This window comes from Choristoneura fumiferana, chromosome 3 (genome assembly GCF_025370935.1).
Source record: "Choristoneura fumiferana chromosome 3, NRCan_CFum_1, whole genome shotgun sequence".
NCBI lineage: Eukaryota > Metazoa > Arthropoda > Insecta > Lepidoptera > Tortricidae > Choristoneura > Choristoneura fumiferana.
In genome coordinates this window covers 6558858-6585320 of record NC_133474.1, presented here as the reverse complement: position 1 = coordinate 6585320, position 26463 = coordinate 6558858, and the positions used below count along the sequence as shown (strand labels likewise).

Below are 26463 nucleotides of genomic sequence, written 5' to 3'. Positions count from 1 at the left end.
ATAATCTTCGTCTAAGGCCAAGGCAATTAAACGACAACAGCCACAGATAAAGAACCCTTCTTCGGGCAGTCGGGTAAGCTTGTAAAATAAAGTTTTATTTTTCTTTTAACAGTTCTGTTTTATATTAATAAATGAAAAAAAAACTAGATAGTGCTAATACATTGATGTAAATATAGCAATACATGAAAAATAAATGGTACCTAGTAAAGGAACATTTATTTCCACTGTTGCTGTTTAATTTTCTCGCAATCGATGTGAAAATGAGTTTTATGAACAAGTATACACTTTACTTGATCATAAAACTCATTAAGTTTTACCCTCAACTTAACTACCAACCCACGCTTGCGGCTCGGGTGGATATAAACATCTCAGGTAAAATAGCGCATTTTATGCTATCTACTATTACTTTGGACAAGTCAAGTGACTGTCATAATTGCAATTGCATGTGTGTAGGTAACGTATTTATATTTTTGTCTCTGCGAGCCCCTATTTACTTTTGCCTTTACTTTCAATTTGCTACATAATTATAGTTACAGTTTTTACGTACGCTATCATCTACTCTATGTAAATAAAAGTAATTACTAGAGAAAATAGGAGCTTGTAGTAAAATTAGTTTCTAATGAAGCAGCAGCACCGTGGAGGAAGCTATTTTACCTCACAAGTGGCCATTATTAACTGGGACTCATAAACAAGTTTCAGGTAAACTGGTTAATAGATTTGTCATTTAATCCTCAGCCTAACATAAAAAGGAATTTACTACTGAATCATCTAATGCCCAACCCAAAGCTTAGAAAACATTAGTAAAATAAATATAACTAAAAACTTTGTAGGTTTAATATACAAGTACAAGTACAAGTTCTGCATGTTAAATTATTATAAGACTAGCTTTTACCCGCGGCTTCGCCCGCGTGGAATTCGGTTATCGCGCGCTGTTCCCTCGGGAACTGTGCATTTTTCCGGGATAAAAAGTAGACTAAGTCACTCTCTGGTCTATATACCAGTATACCTGCTAAAATCTAACCCTTACTTCTCTCTATTGTACATGTATCATGGAAGAAATCGCTCTGAAGCGATAAGGCCGCCTATTGCTTACCTTGATGGCTGTGTTTTCTGTACGGCTTACTATGTGTTGGTGTACAATAAAGAGTTATTGTATTGTATAAAATTGGTAGTATTATAGACTCGGCTGATAAATATCCAATACCTCTTCCAGTGCAACATATAATGCAAAGCCGTGGCACATCAATCACTCTGCAAGCTTGATTATGCAGCGGTGGCATACTGTACTGTGTCGTTAGCAAGCCTACTAAATCTCCGCGATCGGGTGGTCATAGATTGTCACCTCCTGTATTTGCATCTGAGGCCGCTGTCTCATACAAATGTTTAAGAATTTATTATGTAAGAGAGGCTAAACGACTCGCTTGATGGGAAGCGATCTCCGCTGGCCTTAAGCACGTCACACGAAGTGAATTGCCAGCCCTTTGAGAGACTGATAGACTCGTGTTTAAAGATTCTTAAGTTGTACCGCTTCGGGAATGTGGGCACAGGAAGCTGGTTCCATAGTTTAGTTCTGCAAGGATTTATTTCGTTCGAGATGTGGCTTTAAACCCATTGGCTTAAACATATGAAATAGTTATATGAATAATATGACTGTTGAGGCTTGTCAAAAATACCCACCTGTTCAAATTTTTACCACATATTGAAAAAAAAATCTGGTGCTTAAGCTACGAATAATTTATTATTCGTAGTCCTAAAGTTATCTAGAATAATCTTACTTTCTATTTTCACTTTACAAATAAAAAACTTTGTGCAGATATTTGTTACTAAATCACGCAATAACGTCTAAACCAATTAAGATGACATTTGAAAAGGAGACAACTAAATCCCGGGGAAACATGCGATAGTTTTTCCTGGCAAATTGCACGGTTCCGGGACAGCCATAAACAAATTTTTTGTAGACGAAGTCGCGGGGAAAAGTTGTTATTTATATTAATAAATGCACATATTGTTTTATATCTACATTTCCTATACTATTTTCTATGAAGTTCGTTACAATATTATACAAATATTCTTTGTTATACATCACAAATCAGTACAATAGTTTTATACAGACACAAAATGCAGGGTATATAATAGGCGGTTTTATCGCTTAAAACAGATCTCTTCCAGACAGCCATTTGTATACAGGAACTAATACAAATACGTCAAAGTAGGTGGTGAAAATTAAAACACAGAAAAAGAACAATAATAATTAAGATTAATGAAAATGAAAATGTAATATAATAAATACATACAATGCTCATACATTCAATACATATACTACTAACATAAAATACCAATTCTAATTATCAAAAAGGTGGAATGTGAGAAAAGGATATGAAATTCAGATATTCCACTAATATTATGAATGCAAAAGTTTGTAAGCCTGTTTATTTGTTTGTTATCTCATCACGTCTAAACCGCTGAACCGATTTAGATGAAACTCGGTACAAATATTGTTTAAGTCCCGAGGAAGGGCATAGGATAGTTTTTATCCCGTTAAATTTCATAGTTCTTAGTTCCGCGGGATAGTCATAAACGAATTCTACGCGGGCGGAGTCGCGGGTAACGGCTAGTGCAATAAATAAACACAAAAGGACCGAAGACAGAGTAAAGCTAAAAGTAAAATTGAGAGCCTTGACGACATTTTTCAAATTGGGAAGAGTTGTCGCTTTCGTTACGTTTGTATGGCGACTGGTGTTGGAACCCAAGCACATTATCATCGGTATCAGTATTCATTAGTCGTTTTGCATGATTAGTGCGTGAGGACCTCCGAGCTTTCTAAGTCAGAACTCATTTGTAGCTTTTTTAAGCTTTCAGTTTTTGGAGCTTTTATCGTGTTTTGTCACCGAAAACTAAGTAAGTAAAGGGTATCTAAACGGTGTTTTATGTACATCTGAGAAAAGTAATTTCATTGGTGGAACAGGGAGGTACAGTCGAACAAATTTAATCATGGCCCAGGGTGGCACCTTTTCTTAATCAATTTTACCATGATTTCCTTGACAAAAGTATGAGATGTCAACATGATATTAGAAGCACAAAGGTTCCACCCTGGGCCATGATTCAATTTGTTCGACTGTACATACAACCTATTAGGTTCATACTTAAAAGTTGCTCATAATTTAGTAACAGTATAGATCCTCTTCATACTTTTTGATGTGACAGCTAAATGAGTTACTTAATAAGTTTCCGTACATAAGAAATGTCATAAAATTTATTCACGCAACTCCGTTGTAAAGTCCAGTTTAGACTTACAAGAAAAATCGCGGAAATTTCATTACATTGCAAGGCCGTAAGGAGAATGAGTTTAAAGTAGTAAATCGAAAGCAATCTTGCGAGTCTAAACTTGGACATTCAATTTTTATAAAGTAACCACACCAGTATGACCAACTTTATAAATAATAAGTAAAATGTTTTTGCTCGTTTTGGTTAATAGGTAGGTACTTAAAATTAAGTAATCTCTTACCTTGCTTTACTGGACAAAATTAAGAGCATTAAAATTATAACCAGTGGTGGTGTCTTGTGCATTCTGTGCTTTTCACCGGAACCATGCAGTTGTATCATGTTGGCAACACCAGCTCGCCTCGGGAGCTCATCGTTTCCGTTTCACTAATAGTTTTCACCGCAACATTTAAAGTTCACGCACCAATTCAAAACGTTTCACACAAATACACGCAACCATTGCAAACAGGTTTCACCGTAATTACGTCCTGGCTGTCACGAAATAAAACGCCAATTATAAGCGATAACCACTTAAAAAAAATAAAAAGAATTTAAGCGGGAACAGCGCGCGAACCCGTCACTGTCGACGACATTTCAAAATTCGAACTGCTTTTTGTGTTCCTGGCCACTTTTGTTGTTTACAGCGAAATAAAATAGTTTGTTTATGGTCGGTTCCCGTCGGGGCTTGTGTCGAGCGTGTTTGGCCGCGCATGTCAGTGCGTCGTAGCGCGTGGGTCGCGAGGCGTGCTCTTCGCGCCGCCCAGACGGCACGAAAAAAAAAGAGAGCCGCCTTACCGACCCCACCTACTCGCTCATTATCCTTGTTTACGCGATATTACTTTATTATTTAGACACAACAGTTACGCTGATGAGATGGGCGGCGTGTGCTCACAATGAGGTCTCGTTTGACAGTGGCACGGTGGACGCAATCCCTTTCTATATAAAACGCCCCACGCTTTTATCCGGGCCATGGGAAACGCTGCCCTGCGAACGGATTTGTTAAAGATAGGGTTTTTGTATAAAAAAAAACCCTAAAACTAACTGCCCCATCGTCAAATTTTTAATTTTCTCTTACTATTTTATATGTATTTTTTAGTTGTCTATTATTTTGCTCTCTGAAAAAAAAACACTAAAGGTAGCTAAATGGTAGGTATATGGGTATAGATTCAGGTGAGTGAATGAAAATATCATGTGTGCATCATGACATGAATAAATACAGGTTGATTCAATAAGTAATAATTGACTTATGTACATACAAAGTATTAGGAGGCTCCTTTATGTGAACACTCATAGAGTGACAAGTGATGTTACTTTCGTTCAATTCGATCGTGTGACCAGCTCTTCTTAACTTCTTCTAGGTACACTCGAACCAACTGAATCATGACCCACTGTGGAACCTTTTCGTAGAAAAAGTCTTAGTGAAATTCGCATTGCTTGACAAGGGAATTTATTATGACACTTACTGTGAGAACGTTCTAAGGTGGGTCAGGAATCAAATGGTTCGACTGTACATACATTATACCGGGTGTGGCCTGTAACACGGGCAAATAATTAAAACGTAATAAATTCTTTTTTTTGTTTTTTATTACACTTTAAAGTTTTTTCGAAGAAGGAATGTAAAGCAAATTGTTTGATATTTGTAGCGTGACAGGCGACGTCAGTTGGGTTCTAGGATGGCGTACATTGAATTTACAATTAAGTTTGTTAGAAAAAAAAAAAAGAGTTAAGTTTTTATTTTAATTAAGTGGGACCATGATGAGCCAATTACCGGTGATCTATACAGCCTCTGTTTTTAATATCCCCGGTTCTGGGCCCCACTCTGTATTTATTCAATATAGTCTAAAGTGAACATGGAGACAATGATTATAAATTAGGTACCGATTAAAATCAAAGCATTTTAAGCAAAAAGTTTACCTTTTAATTTTTCAATAATTTGATATCCATATTTCCTAGAAACGTTAAAAAATATCTCATTCAAAAGGATATACATAATTAATTCAAGCTATAAAACAAACCGGGTACTTACTTATTAATTTAAACTTTCAACTTGTAATAACAACCAGTGCGACCATAAAATTAATTTGCCCTATAATCGACTGGGATGCATTACTTCCTATTCCACGCTAAACCCCTTAGGGGTGACATTGGAGGGTACCAACCCCTTCGTTAGGGGTGATCTAGTCGCGTGCGCATTGACAATCGCTGACAATCAATCTGTTGACACTCGAGCCATTTTCGCTCTTGTTCTACTAGTAATAGAGTGACAAAGACAATGCTATTATTGGTTTCGCCAACAATGAAATGCTCTTGTTAAACTGTCACAGATTTGAAACGATATTGCATTATTAGTATTTTATTGTGTAGTGTAGAGAAAATAATGATCCGTTTCCTAGTTATTTGTTTATGGCCACATTATTTTTTGTTTTCGTCTGAAGGGTGCTGTTTTTTATTTACGTTAACTTCGGAAAATATCTCGCTCGATCATTGTCAGTTACTGGTACAGTCACCAGCATTACTATCTACCACAGCGGAGCGTGCAAAAATAGCTAACACGTCCTTCCGGCCCTAGTAATAGAGTCGTATCAGATATTTATGCACGCTTGTTGTGTCAGATATTGGTGCTGGTGACTGTACTTAACTAATTCATTAAATAGACTTTTTTCTGAACTTAAAAATTGAGTTCACATTTAAAAAAAATGTGCAAAACAATGACTAATGCCGCGTATCTGATTAGAGACATTTTTTACGGGAGAGCTTTAAAATTAAATGTCTTAATGATTACATGTATCTGTCAGCCGCGCGATTACAAAAATTTGCTACTTTTTATAGGTTACGCGGCATTATAGTTAGAGTCATTCACGATGACGTGTGCCGTAGTTTTTATTACAATGTCATTAAAGTCTAATTTTGACAAAATCACGCGTCTTCGTGTTGGCACTAGGTATGGACATTGTTTGTTAGAGCGTTTTCACATTATTCGATCCGATATCGTTGTCGGACGACGATGGACGACACCCGATAGCAGACACCATGTGCTGTTTTCTCATATTTCCGACAAAATCGTTCCGATACGGCTGGCTCAAAATGGCAGCCACGCATCGGGCTCTGCGCAAACAGAGGCGATTTAGATACACGCATAGCACACATACAAACATTATCATCCGACAGCCCACGGGCGTCGGATGGTGTCGCCAACATATCGGTGTCGGCTCCGATATATCCGATAACGGGCCGGACAATGTGAAAGACAGGTACATATTTCATACATTTTACTTGCCTTGATATCGTATCGTCGTCCGATACCGATATCGGATCGGATAATGTGAAAACGCTCTTACACCTACGCGGTAATGTAGAATCATCGACGATCTGTCATCGGCACCAAAGTTACGCTCCCTGGATATAACTAATCACTATTTCTCCACCTTCATAGGCAACTATGGAATCATCAAACGACGCCGATGTTTAAAGTATGTTTATGCGTAGTCAGGGTATGTAAATACGCTCTTTGACGCCGCGACGCGTAGGCCCGCAATATAGTTAAGTAACGATTTATATTTACCTCTATTGTACGCAGGTATGTACACTCCCGGTTATAAATATACAACCTTTGTAAATTAAGTCCTGTGAAAAAGCAATTAAATTGAGTAGAGTACGATCTAAATCGTAAATATTAATTCGCCTTTTTTGGAAGTAAAATACTTGAATATCAATAAACTGAAACAATTACTTTACACACCCGCGACCTTATGATAGCTATCACCTATAATAAAAGTAATTTCATACATGAATTTCGAAAACTCAGAGGTGCGACCCCGGATCCAACCTGAACTGGGTCCTCTGGGAATTCCAGCTCAAGCCCTCTCATCCTGAGAGGAGGCTTGTGCCCGGCAGTGGGACCCATATAGGCTGGAATGATGATGACGATGATGATGGTGAGTAATAGAAGTGACAGCAAGTGTCATCTATTAAACATATAGCTTGCCAAACATCAGGACAGTTAGTTTGTGTATAATTTTAATTCTGATTTTGTACACAACTTACACTTTTTACCGCCAAACAAACAACTTGTCTCATGCAAGCATTACGTAGGTGCAACACATTTAAAATTCTTAAAAAATGCTTTTGTAGTAGGTATATCTTTGCGGGTAATCCCACGGAACAGGCTAGCACACAGTATTAAAATAATAATAAGACATCAGCACAGTGAAATTAATAATAAATTACATACACGTATTGTGAGAATGGACGTACCTATTACCCTCCATTAGGGCGGCGTTTGGGTAAATATGCTGCAATACGTGGCAATACCATGATTACTGCGGGTGCGGTAACCTATCCGACACTTATGCGGTGGCTTTATGCGCTGGTGTTGCCAGGGTAACGATGAAATTTACCCGTGTATCATTATTTGACGAATGTAATCAAAAATTTGAAAATGTATGCTGACGATTGTTTGGTATAAGTTTTTTTTTATAATGTGTAAAGCACCAACTAAGTGAATCAATACAGGGAGGCCTTAAAGTAACTTTATCGTTTGAATTACTTTTATTTTTTGCGGTAGATACCTAGCAGATTATGTTATTTATTTTCTAACCACAATATGCATTTATCACTATTCTTAGAAATTTGAAGTTTAAGTATTATTATTTTTTGTGTAAATAATCGTACTTTAGGTATTTAAGTACTTATTACAGTCAATGACTGTCATGATTATCAAGCGGCTGTCTATGTTATTTGCGACCTTCATTTATTACTTACAATGAAAATTATTGTTTTATATGGCTAAAAAAATATATTTCGTCAACAACATATTGTCCTCAATTTACGGGTGAATTTCATAAACAGGCAACACAAAAGCTGATCAAAGCTCACAGACGATAGGCGATTACGATCCATTGCCGGCTACATCGCTCACAGCTACTGTCACGGGTCATTTCATATTATTATCAATTACCCGCAAACTGCACAATATTAGCTGTGGAATATATTTCCTATTTCTCAGAAACAAAAAGTTGTAAGCGTTAACGGAGTTTAAAAAACATACGTCGTTTTTAAGTGAATGCCAAAGACTTGTGCACGTTGTTGCCAGCGTTATTATAGAATTACCAACTGCATTGCGTTTAGTGAGTGAGGTTTGTATTTCTGGATTTTCACGCTTTCCTTTTTAATGTACCTAATTGCTAATATTAAACTAATGGTAAAATTGTAAAAGCTTCATTTATGTATTATATGTAACATTAAATTCAGAATAAGCTGAAATTAAAGATTTTTTCTGCTTTTACATATTATAAAAACCATCAACGTTGCTTTACTTTAAGCAAAAGTTTGTGACAAGCTTTGCGTTGACAGTAAAAATAATCCTTGACTTTCTAACTACTCGGAGCTAAAATGTCTACGGATTCGCCCCGAGGAAATATCAGAAGCCAGTTATTTCAAATCATTGATTGATTCAAGTGTTTCTTTTTGTGGTTAAATATTTATGAACTTATTACCACACGAACTTGACAGCTACGTCTTTGCGATACACTTTATGTCATCAAACAGAACCCGTCCTCCACAACTTTCACATAAATCGACACATGTCGCATAGACGCAACTGTCATAAAGTGGTCATAAACACTACTAAAAATTATAACATAGGTATTATATATATGCTGCACTGAAGTAGATATCGTGCACGTGTGGTAAATGAGGAGCATGTTTCACTAAGTTAAGTTTTTTTTAGACCAGCCACGTCAAATTCTAAGCTACTAGTGGGCTAAAATCATAAATACCATAGACTATGTATGTGACAAACCGTAAGAGGCCTAGTGGTTTGACCTATCGCCTCTCAAGCAGAGTATCGTGGGTTCAAACCCCGGCTCGCACCTCCGAGTTTTTCGATATTCAGGTGCGAAATTGCATTTGAAATTTATCACGAGCTTTACTTTAGAAAACCTGCACAAACCTGCGAAGCAATTCAATGGTTTATGTGAAGTTCCCAATACGCACGGCCCAAGCCCTCTCATTGTGAGAGGAGGCCTGTGCCCAGCAGTGGGACGTATATTATATAGGCTGGGATGATGTGACAAAAAAGACAAGCTAGGTACTGAAAATCTTAACTATCTGGTGGTTTTCAGAATCGATTTGCGCCACATGTTTGACGTAGCTGATTTAGACGAAAGAGCAATACGAGTATCATGCCGATTGCGGTACATTGCTGATAATGATCGATCGCCTTATAAATACATAGCTCTGAAGACGAAGAAGAAATGATATTTCTCGTACCATGTAAATCAGCTTTGCTGTCACGGTAAACGGCAAAATAGATTACAAAGTAGACAGACTCGTTACTGTTACTAACAGACACCAATATTATCGTAATCATAGCCTGCGTCGAGTCGTGATAGTGCATTGCGTTGCGTTGCATTGCAAGGGTCAACGTGAATGTGAAACGATGATTTATAGATTCTTACGATTTTGTACAATGTTACTCGAATTCGATATCTGCCTATATGAGTTTTAGTGACGTTTCTGGTGAACATGCACTTTTGTTGAGTATTTAACTACCTAAATAATTTAGTTACAATTTTAATTTTCAAATCAAAGTTTAATTTACTGTAGAAAATAGCTGTTTTATTCAGTGACATAAAATGATAGTTTAATAATTTATTAAACAGACGGATAACAAAGGGTTCCGTTTCTATCAAATGAGGCATAGAACCCGAAAAATGTAAAAAACTAGGTCTTAATGAGATAAAAGTATTTTATTTTCTATCCTCTAAGGCCCGCGTTATTATATAGTAATAGTAGGTAACTATCACAATTTAAAACTAACATTAAGCGAGAAAATTTTACATTTGTTTTAACCATATCGAAGATACAAACCGACCGACCGACCGACTGTAAAAGTAACAAATTTGGAGTTGAAATAAAAAATACAAAAAACTCCAAAGAAGCAATCATGATTTGTTTTGACATTTGTGCTAAATGTAATAAACTAGGCTTTATTACTACGAAAAAAAACGACACATGCTTACATCAATACACATGGCATTATAAAAAACTAATACTTATATAGATACTCACAGTTATTTGAAGAGTCGCTTCTGCATTTAGTTAATGCCTACTCTTTGACGTAACCCTAAAATATGTTTTTGGATATCCTAGTAATATTTAACACATGGGAATCGTGTGTAATAAATACCCTTAGTTCGTTAGGGCGTCGCCACACGGGCACAATTAGAAAACTTTAGGAGCTATAAAATGACTATAAATCACGAGGGCCGAACGCGATGCGTTAGGGCGGTTGCACGCTGTGGTTCTACTTGACAATATTTTTTCTCAAAAAATGTCCGCGAAAGTCATAATTGTTAACCAAAGCAAAGCGAACGAGACGAGATAAATTATGTCTTGACATAGAACAGGAGCGAGATAGTAATAATGACGTATCAGATAAAGATGAAGGTATATCTTGTCTCGTTGGCTTTGCCTTATATATCAGAACACGAAGTGCATTGCTCGATGGAGTCAGAAGTTAAACACGGGAGCTCTAAGACAGAACGACGTAACCTAGCCTAGGGCTAGCCTATTTCTACCAAAAATAGTACTATAGTAGTAATAGTAGTATTCATTATCAAGCGTGTTTATAGTCCGTTGAAACTATTAATATAATATTTTATATATTTTTACCGGTCAACTCGTGATCTAGGCAGCTTCAATGAGGTAGAAAAGTCGAGGTAATTTTAACAATACATAAGATAAATGTACGAGTGCTCGTCACTGCCCCAATAGTTGGCATCTTTAATCTTATGTCATTAGCAATAGAGATGAGAGCAGGGTGTCGTCTATTGGGCATTAGCGTGTCGAGCACTGGACGCTTACCTTATAGAAGTTGCGAGTCCCGAAATATATTAGTTATGTTTAAAAAACTATATTTAATTATTGGTTAAGAAGTTTTTTTCTAACGTCGGCTATGCATGCTTACCTTTATATGAACTCTTAGTTTTATACTTGTCTCTGGTGGAAGCAGCCTTTACCAGTGCGCTCGCGGGGCTCGTTAGCATGCGCCTGCGACATTTCACAGGACTAATTGCGGGCGTTTAGTTGCCGGAGATAAACGCACGCCATGCACGGATTTGTTCATGCAGGTTTATGTAAGAGGTGAATGCAAGTTGAGGAAATATATTGGAGAAGGGAGTTTTCAAAAGTCGCGTTTATTTTAACAGTTAAAAAACTGGGCACCCCTTTTTTAACATACCTTTTTACCCGACTGCGAAGAAGGAGGATTATGTGTTTGACGCGTATGTATATATGTATGTATGTGTGTATGTCTATTCCCATGTCCTCTCGTAACTAATCAACGGCTGAACCAATTTTGATAAATGATACGTCATTGGATTCGTCTTGATGACGCGAGTGGCACTGGGGACATGAACTTCTTAAAAAATCTAAATGGCGGAATCTTGGCGCCAAATTGTAAGTTTAAAAAAAAATTCTAACCTATCGAGTGGGGTATCAAATGAAAGTTAATAATTGGCATATTCTAAATATATATGGGTTATTAATAGTTTTAATCTACCATTTTTACAGAACGCTCACAAATTCTCAAAAAAATCTTAAAAATTCTTACCTAAACGGTCCAGACTGTTGAACTTTAAGTAAGCTACTTAACAAAGTTCTAGCCCACTAGACTTGTTTCCTTCTTTTTAGTATTTTTTAAGGCAGTCGAGTTTTTGATTTTTTAATTAATTGTTTTATTACTTACGCCCTAGACGTGGTTCACCAGCTTTGTTATTTTGGATTTTATTTCAAAATTCTCTTGATTATTTTTTTACTGAACAATTTGTACTTTATAAAGTACATTCGGCCGTTATTCTTAGTGTCAATTGGTCCTTTATAAAGTACACGAGGATATGCAAAGTTGGTTACAACATTACGATCTTACGTAGGTAATCAGATGCGTTTTAGTCTTACCAACACATAATAAAAACTATTTGGATTTTTTTGTAGTAGTAGTTTTTTTGTATGTAGTAGTCCGCACATTTATTCCATGATCAATGACCTCAATTTTAAAATACTTATTATCGATTTGTTTTCTTTTTTGCCAGAACATATTCTCAACGAAATCTTAAGCCTAATTTAAGTTTAAAATAAAAATAGTATTCGACAAAATAGAAATGGTATTATCGAACCAACTGAATGGTGACCCACACTGTGAAACCTTTTCGTAGAAAAAGGCATAGTGACGTCGCATTGCTTGACAAGGGAATTCATTATGTCACTAACTGTGAGATGAGAACGTTCTACTGTGGGTCAGGAATCAAATGATTCGACTGTACATCATTTCTTACGCCTTTCCAATTCACTTCAGAACGCAAGTTTTGTGACTTATGAAAGTTGAAATCACAGCGGTAGATGCACTGCTGCGGGGTGGCAGGATTAGCGAGCAGTTGTTCACAGGCTTGTTCTATGGCTGGATATAATATCTAGTTACTCTATTGACTTGTTCTCATTAGCATTCAAAACACTCAGTGTGCTCTCGTAGTCTAACTAAACGCTGATAGCTGGTTTTGCATATAGTTAGAGGCTTACAAGCTCTTACTCTGGTTTATTTCTATACCTCACGGGAATCAGAGTACAGTTTCTTATTCATTTATTTTTGGCAGTAGGTATACAAAAAAAAATCTGTAGTTATTTTTATTGGCCTTTGCAGTACCTGAGCAACCGAGCGTCGCTCGGGCTAAAACTCCAATACGCGCATTTTCTCAGAGACAACGCTAAAATCTTGTACACAATTGATACCTTGAGTGGTAATTTTGTGACTTTATTACAAATTACAATACAATACAATACAATGAATCTTTGTTGTATGTACACCACAAAATGGTAAGCAGTACAGAAAACACTTAAAACTTAACGTTACTAATTACTTAATGTTATTATTTCTGTATCTGATTTAGCTATGACAGTTAATTTATTTTAATATTTTATGTTTTTATTGAATTTATCAATCTTCTTGTAAATTTCTTGTTTAGGCGTAACGTATAACGCAACCTACAAAAAGTAAGTGATTGATAAATTTATTGGCATTAGTAATTGACAAATGAATAAGGCGTAGGCACTTTGTTTTCATACTGTAAAGAATTTTCGTAACCGCTTCCGTCATTCAAGAAGCCTTTACATCATACACACAAACATATTTACCTGGTCTAATATACATATTGGTGTAGACACAGCCAAGTAATCCATAAGCCAAACAAATGTCGGCCAAAGATCTAGATAAAGCTCCATAGACGGGACAGAGCATAATTTGTCAGTGTATCGATTGTATCGATTCATCGATGTTGGAGTCGATAGATTTATCACGTTAATCGATCTAATTTCGTCAGCGTTGGAGTCCGGTGAGCGATTGAGGCTTGGGAACGCCACTGGTGCGCTGTCATGCGGTAGATTATTAATTAAAGGTAGACGAGTAACTTGAGGTTGTTTTAGACCCGACCTATTTTAGTTCTGCAATCAATACCCTATACTCAATCATACTAAGACCCTTTCTAAGAATTTTTTAGGTATGAAGGTAAGCAATGCCAATAACTCCATCAAATTTATAAACTTACCTATTATACAAAACAATGTACAGTCTAATACAGTTGACTTCTGATATGTATACAAAAAGCTATCTATAACATAAGCTTCTAGAAGTTTTTCTACAGTGGCTTAAAAATGTATACTGTATGTACCCCATTAGGTACTCATAATCAAATTTAAAAAAAAGTTATTACCTCCATTCTCATCTGTTGGAATTTACACTGCATGTAATAATTGAATGCGATAAGAGATATTAAAGAAATATCAGAAAAATGATATTCATATTCATATTCATTTTAACACTTTAACAACTTTGGCAATTTATTATGGTATCGAAAATAAAAACTGAGACTTGGAATGAGATATGTATGCATAGGAAAAATTCGTGTCTAGATTCCTGTCCAGCAGTGGTGTAGGGGTTATAGCACGCAGCACGGATTGCTGAGGACCTGGGTTCGATTACCAGTGCTGGTCTCATTTTCTGCTTTTTCTGTGCATCCATGTCTCAGTTTGTATTTTCGATATGGTTTCACGGGATACCCGTAAAAGTAACAAATTTGGAGTTGAAATTATAAATACAAAAAGACTCCAAAAAATCAATCATAATTTATTATGGTAGGTAGCAAAAACAAGCTAGGTGGTCAATCCACGTAGCATGTAAAAACACATGTTTCACTATGAAACTGGAAGATTACGATGTAAATATAACTAAAGTATGCTAAATTAAAATGAAAAGAGTAATTACATTTTTAAATTAAGTTGAGGCTGTGAGAAGCATTAAAAAACATGCAAAATATAGATAATTATTTTACGATTAGATATCGCAATTGTCGTAACTCGGGTCGTTAAAACTGCTCAATAAAATCGTGGAACAGATAGCCTCAGTGCGGTTCGCTGCCGATAGGCATAAAGCGTCCAATTTATTCGTTTTTTAGCCGTTTATCTTTGGCGATATTTTCTTATTGCGACCACCAGCGAGCGTGGACATGAGAATATTTGTATTGTGCTTTAATTACTGGCCATTGTGGTTGGTGATTCAACGGTATTCCACCCACGACGCATTAAAATGTATGATTGTTTTAATATCTTAATACGGGCGTGATGGAAACAAAAAGAAACCTAATGATGGTCGAGGTATGCGTTCAGTTATTGTTTTATTGAGATTAATCGTGTTCAGGTTAGTTTATTAAGAATGGGCACATTTTCTCACGAGTTGATATAAAGGGAAGAGTTGTTTGGAAGTTATTGATCTATCTATTGCTTATAGTCATTACCTATCAGTACCTAAGTAAATAGTTAAGTATTTTTTAGTTATTTATAGGTGTGTAAGTAAATTACCTACGTACTTTGCCCGTAGGTGTACCCTCTTTTTTTGTTCACGTTTGTAGACGATCAGATATAAAGTCCAAAGAAGGTAGGTACATAGTTGCCGTTTTTTTATTTTAAACACTTATCAAGTTTTTAGTCAAAATACCACTAACTCAACTTATCAAGTTTTGTAATAAGTGGTGTCGTTCATATGAGGTAAATTCTTCGTATTCCTACATTATACATATTCAATACACGCACATAAGTAGAGGTACATAGGTACTCGTAGGTAGGTACTATTGAAAGTACCAATTTAGAAGTTTTTATGTTTTGAAGAATAAATATTATACTAGTGTTCTTTATTGACATTGATAAGTTGATTTGACTGAACTTTACAGGTTTAAGTATAATTATTTTTCAGATTATGTTGTCAAATTGTGGTTGGCATAATATTTCAGCATAGGTCGATGTTCAAAGCGGTTAGGTAGGTATGTCAAAAGTTTGACTACATTTTGGATCAATAATTCAGAACCTTTACAAGGTATGAATAAGACAAGAAAATACGTTTTTTGTGGTCTCTAGGTAGAGACTTTTTATGACCGGCCAGAATAACCGCTCAAATATTATATTCCCCACAAACGGAAAACTGCAAGAATTTTCAAATTTCGTTCGGAATTCGAAATTGAAAAAGCGGGAAACTGGGATGCGTCGGGGCGCGGGGGCGGTGGGCGTGGCCGGGGGCGGGGCTGCGCGCTGCGCTAGGCTGGCCAGCTTGCTGAATAGAGCGTGGGTCGCAGGAGAGTGAATGGCGGGTTTTATATCTTTACTATAGAGTTACGTAATTCAAGATCAACTCTGCAAACAGAACAGTTTCTTGCCTGTAGTTTTGTTGTATTGCCCGATTTGCTACGTAACGTGTTGCCGAATAGAGAAGGTATTTTACGATAACGACTTTATTAAAAAAAAACCGAACTCGTATAGGGTCGTTCCTGCTTACGTCTCCCGAATTCCGATTACAGGACCTATACCACGAAGACGAAGTGCAAAACTCGAACTTCGTATTTTGCCATTCCGATGACGCTTGTATCATTTAATACGCGAGTGAAAGGGTCGGTGCGATAAGAACTTCGATTTGTGAGTATCGTAGTAGCCCCTCAGGGTAAAGGTCAGTATTAAACCATTTTTTTGTATAAGTAAATACTTACTTATTTTATTTAATTGTATAGTTCGCTTTCGAAGTACCTATTTACCAGCCTAACAATTATAAGCTTGTCAAATTCCACTTCAGAGCACGCCAATACAAAAAAATATTATTGCCAATCCATAATTATCGTAAGAACAACCTAAAACAACAATCGACAGTGACACGCAAATAACATACGCCAACCGTCAAAACCACTTTGTTACTAACCTCCAAGATATGAGTGCTCCGATAACCATCGAGCTACCGCGCAAACTTATGTAAAGCACTTAAAAATACCTGTATCTTTGGGAACAAGGTCTGTTTTACCTTGACGGGTGACTTCTTTATTTGGTACTATGTTTTAACGTGTCAATCGCCCCTCCTCTCTAAGAATAAGTTATTAATAATCATGTCAATCCAGCGTGAGAAATATTTTCAAGTGTAAGCAACTATTAATTTAGAATTATCAAATAATTGACGGTGTGCGTTGTATGCTTATAATTAATTATATTTAATTTCGTTCGAATATGGAATTCGGTGACTGGCAACTTGGGCTTTTTTTAATGGCGGTGGCGTTTTGTTTTTTCAATGGGGCGCGAGGTTGTGAACGGAATACTGGCTGGTAATGTTTAAACATTTTAATTCTATTTTCAAAAAAGTTCGTATTTCAAATGACTTATCTAGACTGAGCTGAAACTTGTAGCGTAAAGTTTAATTAGGTAGATTATTGATTTTGAGATTACGAGCTTTTTAAATAATGACGATTTGTAGCATGAGACTTATAAAAGGGTCAAGGAGGTGAGATTACCGATTATGAACATTTTAATTTTGAGAACTAAATGCGGAGAGAAGATATTGGGTGATACTGGAGTCCGAGGACTTGATTGTGACAAAATGAAAAAATCAAATGACATTGATTGGTATATGAAGAATTTACAGTCTTTGCAGGTAAAGACACCGAGACACTAAAAGTCTCAACCACCTAGTTCAGGGTCTCAGGGTTCGGCAACCTTTTAAGTCGGAAGAGTCAAAAATTACAATTTACAAAATTTCAGTTTTTAAAAAGCCACATTTTTTTTCTTACCAACCATAAATAGTACTTGCATAAATAAAGTTTGCAACTAAATAGCCGCAGCTTCACATCCAAAGAGCCGCATGTGGCTTGCGAGCCGCATGTTGCCGACCCCTGACCTAGGTGCTTCTAAAGTGGTAAATTCTAGAACGTACCTTTAACTTCTAAAAGTCGTCACACTCTTCACAGTGTGGCCACGATTGTCGGTTGAGGATCAGTGGTAGTGAACCTTCATGTTGACTTTTTTGGGAAATCGAAAACAGTGTGGTGATTTCACATTGCAATGTTGGAGTCTATACTTGGTTTGGATAGGTATTTAACTAAATGTAAAGAAACTTCAGCTATTTTACTTTTCTATCATTGTAATACAAACTAGACTAGTGTATTTCAATACAGAAATGTAAATGTTTACTTAGATAGTTTAATGGGGGAATTTCAATATTTAAGACACCAACTGACGTCGCTTTGTTTACATTTAGGGCCTGTTTCACCATCCATTGATTAGCGTTAACCGACGGTTAAATGTGATGCCGTCTCCGTGTATTCGAACAAAACAAATAGAGACGGCATCACACCTAACCGCCAGTTAACACTAATCAATGGATGGTGAAACAGCCCCTTAGTTGAATACCTATCCAAACCAAGTATAGTTCGTAGTTGGCGATAAAGAGCGCTGCTGCCTACTTTCACATCAGGCCCCTTAGTCGTCTACTACGACACACCCACGGGAAGAGATGGCTCTGTCCTATTCTTAAACCACAGCACGGAGTTACCGTAAACTTGCTATTAGACAATTTTATGTTTTATCTGTGTCCGGAAAATGCAAACGTCAAAGTGACAGATAAATATAAACGCGCAAAGGCTACCCGATCGATGGTAAGGTAAACGTCCGAGTGCTCGACACGCTAATGCCCAATAGACGACACCCTGCTGTCATCTCTATTGCCAATGACATAAAATTAAAGATGTCAACTATTCGGACAGTGACGAACACTTGTACGTTTACCTTATCTTTTTCAACCCCGACATAGCCAGAATCATCGACAGCATCGACTTTTTTTTAAAGAATTGATAATTTAAAGTTAAACTAGAGTTTATGAATACGGGTTTTATTCTTCTTGAATCCAAATATCTAAAGCCAAGTTGGAACTTAAGATCAGTCTCTTTGCCGCGATGAAAGGTCCGTGATTCATATCTGAAATTCAATGAAATGACTAATCGATTGACGTCAATCAATGACGCGATGACTAATTTATCGGGATTTCACACTGAAGCTTTATTAGGGTGCTAAAATGTTGCTAGTGTTACTTCTATGACCTTAAAGCAGGCATGATCAAGTTAAGACATGTCGCCGCTCTTGAATCATTCGATTAAGTAAATTATGGAGTATATCATCAGTACCTATAATATTTCTTGTATAAAAAAAACCTTCTGTGAGTCGAATTTCTGCATGTAAATTTGCGTAATTTCCATATGTTAAAATGCAAATAACTTTTCTTTTAAACAAAGGTACTGAACCATAAGCCACTATGGGAAGATTCAATGAAAAAGTATACATCGCATCTTGACAGGCGAATTCATATATAAAACCGTGAAAATGCTTTAGATATAATACTCGTAGGACAGGATTCAAACGATTTATCTATTCTTAACGCTGAAAAATAATTTGACATATGATAAACGGTTGAAAATATAAGGCCATGGCTGGCTGGGGGGAGCATGCTCTAGGAATCAAACCCCTCTAGATCCCGAAAGCTCAGATTTGCGATCCTGGGCCCGAATCCACAGCCAAAACCTAGGCTACCACAAATTGACTGCAAAAAGTACAGCCAGCAAAAAAGCTTGTATTAAAAATATAATGTTTCTTTCTTGTATTGAACTAGCTATATTTTAGTTCCCAATGTTGGCTAATGCTGGTCCATTATGGAATGGTATCGAGTCCGCGCTGCGTTCCGATGAAATTGATAATAAGATAAGGATCTCGCGTCATTACTGGACGAAGAGCGGGAATCTGCGCGGTAGGAGGAGGTATAATGTAGGTACAGATGTGTTTAAGCCGAAACCTAAATATAACAAAGAATATACAAATTTATTATTTCTCATAAGTAACAACTACTCAAACTAACATGTTCATGCTAAGATGAAAAAGAGAAAAATATAAATTAAAAATAAAATACAAATGCGAAAAAGGAGTCCACTCAGCAGTTTTCGGGTTCTAAAGGTGGTGGCTCGACGCTGATATTACGTGGATCCAAGTTGGCATCCGATACAGAACTATGCGACACGCAGCCTCCCGATTGGGACTCCCCAATATAACAAACAACCATAGATATATATGTATCTACTTCTACTAGATAACTTAACTGTTAAAACTCAAACTCAAACTCACAGCACTTATTGACAACAAAACACACTACATCACAACTAATTTCATGTTTATGTACAATAAAGAGATTTAGACCATGTTGGGTATTGATTTATTGTAAATAAGATGGGAATTTTATTTGCCTTATATTATATGGTGACTTTTGCCAACTACCTTGGCATGAGGCTTTCTTCAGAATGACGTGTAAAAGTGCCCATTGCGGCTCGTATTACTGAATAAATGATTTGAATTTGAATTTCTTATCGGCGTATATATATGTTTATCAATGCCTAGTACCTTTAGTACAAGCTAGCTGCTTAGTTTGGGACTAGGTCAATAGGCTAGACGACTAAAAAAACTGTTTAGTCCGTCAGTTAGATAATTAAAAAACATTGTGCACGTACTCGTATTTTTCTTTTGTTTGAAAAAATTAAGAGGATACAGTGGTTAGAAGTTGCTTAGAATACCTAATAGTGACGTAACAAGCCTCCACTCCGGAAGTTTGATGATCTATACCTTTGTCGATTTTTAATATTAATTTGATGAACCAAAAAATACATGTCCCATATTTTTCCATAATCTAACTGTCGGACTAAATAGAATGATATATTTTTAACCCAGTCATCATCTCTATTGGTGTCAAGTGACCCATGCTATTTATTTATTTATATTCTCATGATGTCTATGACTATACGTATACAACTAAAATATGATATCGCATCTATAATACCGCATCAACTCTTCACGACTCTTCGGGCATCAGCAGCGGCGGAGGCGGGCCGATCGCAGCGCGGCGCGCCGATTACAGGCCTGGCCCAGGCATTTTGCACCCAAATTTAATTTATTTAACCACAGACTCGCCCTGGATGTCTTCGTTCCCATATTGCCTTTGGGCATAAAGGTCGCATAAGACTTTTGCTTCAAAATATGGATTCGATTTTTTGATAAGCTGAATAAGGTAAGTTTGATTTTGACTTTGGCTAAATTGCCTAATGGGTGGAGTTAAAAATTTGGATAATGTTAAAAGTGTTAAGCATAAAAAATGGCTGGAAAAAAAACTGTTATGATAGGTTCTGAAATTAGCCATGTACACAAAGCGCATTTTTCATATATTTTTAACTATATATACCGTTGTATAAATAGGTATGTCCAAATTCTACTTGCCCTAGTTATATCATGTGTTTATGTTAAATTCTTTTTTTTTATCAAAACGATGTTCTAAGTTTTATAAAACCTGTTAGTCATTAGTATATTTTGCACAAAGAAACTCCAAGATATAGCTCCAACTCAGCTTGGTTTGGAACTCAACACATACTAGGTACTGATATAATAAGTAACAGAGGTCATTTTATTTTTCTAAATTATAGTATTCAATTTAAGCCGTGGTGGCCTAGTGGTTTGACATATCGCCTCTCAAGCAGAGGCTCGTGGGTTCAAACCCCGGCTCGCATCTCTGAGTTTTTCGAAATTCATGTGCGGAATTACATTTGAAATTTACCACGAGCTTTGCGGTGAAGGAAAACATCGTGAGGAAACCTGCACAAACCTGCGAAGCAATTCAATGGTGCGTGTGAAGTTCCCAATCCGCACTGGGCCCGCGTGGGAACTATGGCCCAAACCCTCTTGTTCTGAGAGGAGGCCTGTGCCCAGCAGTGGGACGTATATAGGCTGGGATGATGATAGTATTCAAGACAATAATAATAACGAATCAAAGAACAAAAATGTCTCAAAACTACACTAGCTAGTTCGAGCTCGCTTGGCAGTTGTGTTAATTTTTTTAAGGCAGAAATAAGCTTGCGTTTGAACAGCCTGATGATAAGCGAAGATGTGGGCTGAGATGGAGCACGTAAAAATAGTTACCAAATACAAAAAAAAAAATTGCTTCACAAACAATGTGACGGAAAACTAAAAAACCGGCCAAGAGCGTGTCGGACACGCCCAAAATAGGGTTCCGTAGCCATGACGAAAAATTTAAGTAATAATTTTCTAAGGATTTCGTATTTTATACGGAATCTTCCAAGTTTAGGTATATTTTTATACCATAGGCTGCTATTTACTATTAAACTACTAATAATTCTCAAGCAAACTTGGCCGTTATAGTTTTTCTTAAAAGTTTGATATACCATCCTGAATTTTTTCAAAATTTTTCCACCCACCGGGTTAGATTTTAGAGGGGGGGGGGGCGCTCGATTTTCATGAAAATTTGCACTTTAATGTTGAATCGAAAAATCGTGTTGGCAAACCCCTAATGGTTTTAAAAGACCTATCAAACGATACCACACACTATAGGTCTATGGGAGGTACCCTAAAAAAATTTTTTTTTTGAGTTTTTTATTAATGGTATGGTACCATGTTGTCGGCATAGTTTACATATATATTCGTGCAAAATTACAGCTTTCTAGCATCGATAGTTCCTGAGCAAGCCGCGGACGGACGCACAGACAGACAGACAGACATGGCGAAACTACAAGGGTTCCGTTTTTGCCATTTTGGCTCCGGAACCCTAAAAATAATCGTGAAAACGTTAACCATCAGACCTTGTTACTTAGGTAATCAAAATTAGAATTCCAAACACAAGTTTCAGCAGTATCTTTGTTTTATTATTCTGTTATCTGATCCCCTTAAGTTTTATTGTGATCGAGCCAAGGTCCATGTTTGAGACTAGCCTTTACCTGTGGCTTCACACGTGTAAACTATTAGATCTAACACTTGAATCGAAGCTTCTGGATTTCGAAGGAAAATCCTCGAAAATCCCTATAAATTACATCGTGGATTTTATTAATTACATATAAAAGCACCCGCGTCTCATGTCTCTAATTGCAGTAGGTAGTTGAAATTTTGGAATTGTAACCCGATCTTGTAGGATGCCTATGAGTTATTCCAGAAGTACCTAGGTAGGTGCAGCTCTCTACATACCGAATTTCATTCAAATTCTTCTAGCTGTTTTAACGTGAAGGAACAATCAATCACACGCACGCACAAACATACAAATTGCGTATTTATAGTAAGTAGAACTAGCTTTTGCCCGCACTTCGTTCGCGTGGAATTCGGTTATGGCGCGCTGTTCCCTCGGGAACTGTGCATTTTTCCGGGATAAAAAGTAGCCTATGCCTCTGGCCCATAAACTATCTCTATGCCAAACGACGTGAAAGACGGAGAAACATACAAATACACACACTTTCAATAGATATTATAAGATGGCCACCAATATAATGTTCTCGACACCGCTTGTGACGACATCTAGCGTTATTTATTAATATCACTTGACACCTCATTCACGTGCCACTTATCGGCCACCAACCTACACAATTTACTTTCAAAATCACATAAATGTCAGACTCTCTTCGGAACTTCTGCTTTGTGTAAAGTGCATTGATAATAATCCGGAGCATTCTGACGCGAGCGAGCGAGAGAGGCTGAGTTAGGCTGTGAGTCTGAGAGGGTGGGGTGATGTCGAATAGAAACATCAAAATTTTACAGCGTTTTTATTGCGCGCGCGCTGATGCTAGTGTTTACATGTTAGCGTCCGGTTTGTAGGTGGAGTGTTTCGGAGGACATGAAAAAACAGTTTTCCTAGATTCGAGGTTATATTTATAAGTTTCTAAAGCCACGCTTGCCTTACATAGTATAATTTTTAATGAAAGTTAATAATTTAAATTAAATTCTGGATCTGAAACGAAATGTGTTAAAAAACAATGTATACCTACTTAGTTTGGTATATCGCACGTATATCGTACAACTTTTTACACACACATACTCATAAAGAGAAAATTACAAAAAAAAAACAAAATATAAAAAGTTACAAAACAAAAGTAGCTCAGTTATGCGAGTAGATCCGAACTTACATTTAAAGCCCATGGTCAGAGCGGCACCCGTATCGCTGTGCCTTTACAGGGTAAATTTTGAACTTATTTTTAATATTTTTATAGGTACATAACACTTCGAAATTATTAATAAAATTATCACTTTTTTCTATAAAATAAAAATACTGCTGAAATTATTATAAACCTTTCTTTGTTTCAATCCCTTGAAAATAATAGTATATTCACTAATTATAAATATTTTCTTGAGACAGTTTGAGCTAAGGTCAAAGCTTAGTAGTTTTGTCACTTGAAATACTCGTCAAATGAATTATCGATGAAGTAATTTTTGTTGAACTATTTTTCTTATGAATAAGAAAAAAAATGAAATTATTGGTAGATGGAACAAAATTGCGCAAAATAAAAATACTAAAACCGAATATTCAATTAATTATTGTCTAATTTGTTGAAAAAGATATATTGGTAAATGACACCCTTCACAAACAGTTGTCATAATGTTAGGCTGGGTACACACGGCGCAATAAGTAGTGGCATATAACTTTGTATAGGACCGTTCACACGTCGTTTATACGTATGCTACTTATTCGATAAAACGTGTACGATAAAAAAACGTGCAGGACTGCGCCGTGTGAACCCAGCCTTATTTTTACTAAACACCGCGTGAAATAATGTAGTAGCGTGGCTATCAAAGGTCTTGGCGGTGCCATAAACCGAGGTCCTCCTCTCTCGGCTATGTAGGACCACGAAGTGCAAAACTCGAACTCAGTATGTTGCCGTCCCGCTGACGCTTATGTCATTTAATACGCGAGTGAATGGGACGGTGCTATACGAACTTCGATTTGCGAGTTTCGTAGTAGCCCCTCAGGCCTCAGGCGGCCCTCGGACCCTAAATTGCAAATTAGCAACAAAAAGTAACCTTGTGGTGCCTTTAAGCGCAAACAACGCCAAGAAAGAGAAGTTATAAGCAAAATTTAGAGTCCATCATTTTTGCATTTAATAGATACTTTTATGCACCGGGGTCCTAGGTACTTAGCTACGCCACTAGTTATTATAATGTTTGGTCTAAAAAATCGTACATAGGTATATACAGTCGAGATTTAAAGTAGCTTACTTAGTAATCTTTTTAGGGTTCCGTAGCCAAAATGGCAAAAACGGAACCCTTATAGTTTCGCCGTGTCTGTCTGTCTGTCCGTCCGCGGCTTTGCTCAGGGACTATCAATGCTAGAAAGCTGTAATTTTGCAGGAATACATATATGTAAACTATGCCGACAAAATGGTACCATAAAAATAAATAAATGAATAATATGAATTTTTTTAGAGTACCTCCCATAGAAAATCAAAATTAAAATATAGACGTAAAGTGGGGGTGATTTTTATTTTCTCATCCAATCATGTAGTGTGGGGTATAGTTGGATAGGTATTTTAAAACTATTAGGGGGTTGCTAAAACGATTTTGCAAAATATTCAACTTTAAAGTGCAAATTTTCATTAAAAATTTGATAAAATTCAGGATGGTAGTAAGTATATCAAACTTAGAAGGAAAACTATAACGGTTAAGTTTTCTTGAGAATTATTATTAGTTTAAGAGTAAATAGCAGCCTGTTATAAAATATACCTAAACTTGGAATATTCCGTACAAAATACGAAATCCTTAGAAAAATATTACTTAATTTTTTCGTAATGGCTACGGAACCCTATTTTGGGCGTGTCGGACACGCTCTTGGCCGGTTTTTTTTAAATATATAAAAATTGATCCCTTTTTTCCTTGGTCACGGCATCACGCGTGAATGGCTGGACCGATTTCGCAAATTCTTTTTTTTGTGTTTGCTATTGTCAGGAAAAGGTATATAAAAGAAGATTTAGAAAATTAAAAAAAAAACTACACCGGGGGCGAAGCCGCTGGCACCAGCTAGTTTATTATAACCGTCATTGATAAAAAAACAACCAACCGAATTGATAACCTCCTCCTGTTTTGAAGTCGGTTAAAAAAATTAAACCACCCCTATGCTGTAATTTATCGTGCCTACGAGGGGTTATTTACTACTGCTCTTTGTTTTACGTTTTTATAACTTACAGTGCAGGTAGGTATAAAGTTTCTAATTCCTAACTACCTAGTGTCTTGTATGTACCCACCTACTCGCTGTAACATTCTACTTTATTTAATTTTCGTGTCTGTCCATATTGGTAGTGGTAGTACTTGTAAGAAACTTACAATATTTACCATGTAATATGAGCTACCGATGCCTATAGTACGTGCCGTCAACGCCTCAATGAACGTGACATGCGCGCGCAGGTCAATGCACTGCGCTGCTCATGAATAAACTGATAAGCAATTTTGCTAACACGACGCGAGCACTGCTGGTGTAGTGGTATCATGCAAGATTCCCATTCTTGCGACCCGGGTTCGATTCCCGGGCAGTGCAGTCTTTTTGCTTTTTTTATCCACTTTTTATCACATGAATACCAGGCATTTTTAAGAATATGTCTGACATGCGAATTTTAGTATCAGAGAAAAAAATCTGTCATTCCAATGGGTCGTGTGAATGCGGTAGGTGGATGGGAAGCGCTAAAATTCCCATGCGAAGAAATTCCTGTAAATGCCATGGGAATGAAACAAATTATGTGAATTCGCGATTACATTCGTGAAACATTTCGCAACGATGAGTCATGCATCATGATGCGTGCTAATAAAGTTTATTTACTGACGAAAGCTTACGAATGTTGCTAAAATTTAGTCCTGTGTAGCTTACAACTAATGTAGCATCAGCCAAATAACTGGTCTACCAATTTTTAAACTAGTTTTTAAATATGTCGCTAAAGTCGAACTTTCAAGTTGACAGCCACGTCTATTGGCATTATTGTTTTATGACATGCAAACGATTAT

The 26463-nt window shown here is 36.7% G+C and overlaps 1 protein-coding gene and 1 non-coding gene across 2 annotated transcripts in view; one reads left to right on the top strand and one right to left on the bottom strand.

Annotated features, from left to right (window-relative positions):
• Wnt10 (Wnt oncogene analog 10) overlaps window positions 1-4154 on the bottom strand; it is a 38286-nt gene extending 34132 nt beyond the window's left edge. The window contains exon 1 of the mRNA XM_074085335.1: window positions 3506-4154. Within this exon, the coding sequence (XP_073941436.1) occupies window positions 3506-3603 (98 nt within the window). The 5' untranslated portion in view covers window positions 3604-4154. The remainder of the gene's footprint in view (window positions 1-3505) is intronic.
• Window positions 4155-25931: 21777 nt separating this feature from the next.
• Window positions 25932-26002, top strand: TRNAG-CCC (transfer RNA glycine (anticodon CCC)). Its single transcript has one exon. It is a non-coding gene; the product is annotated as a tRNA-Gly (tRNA).
• Window positions 26003-26463: the final 461 nt, after the last annotated feature.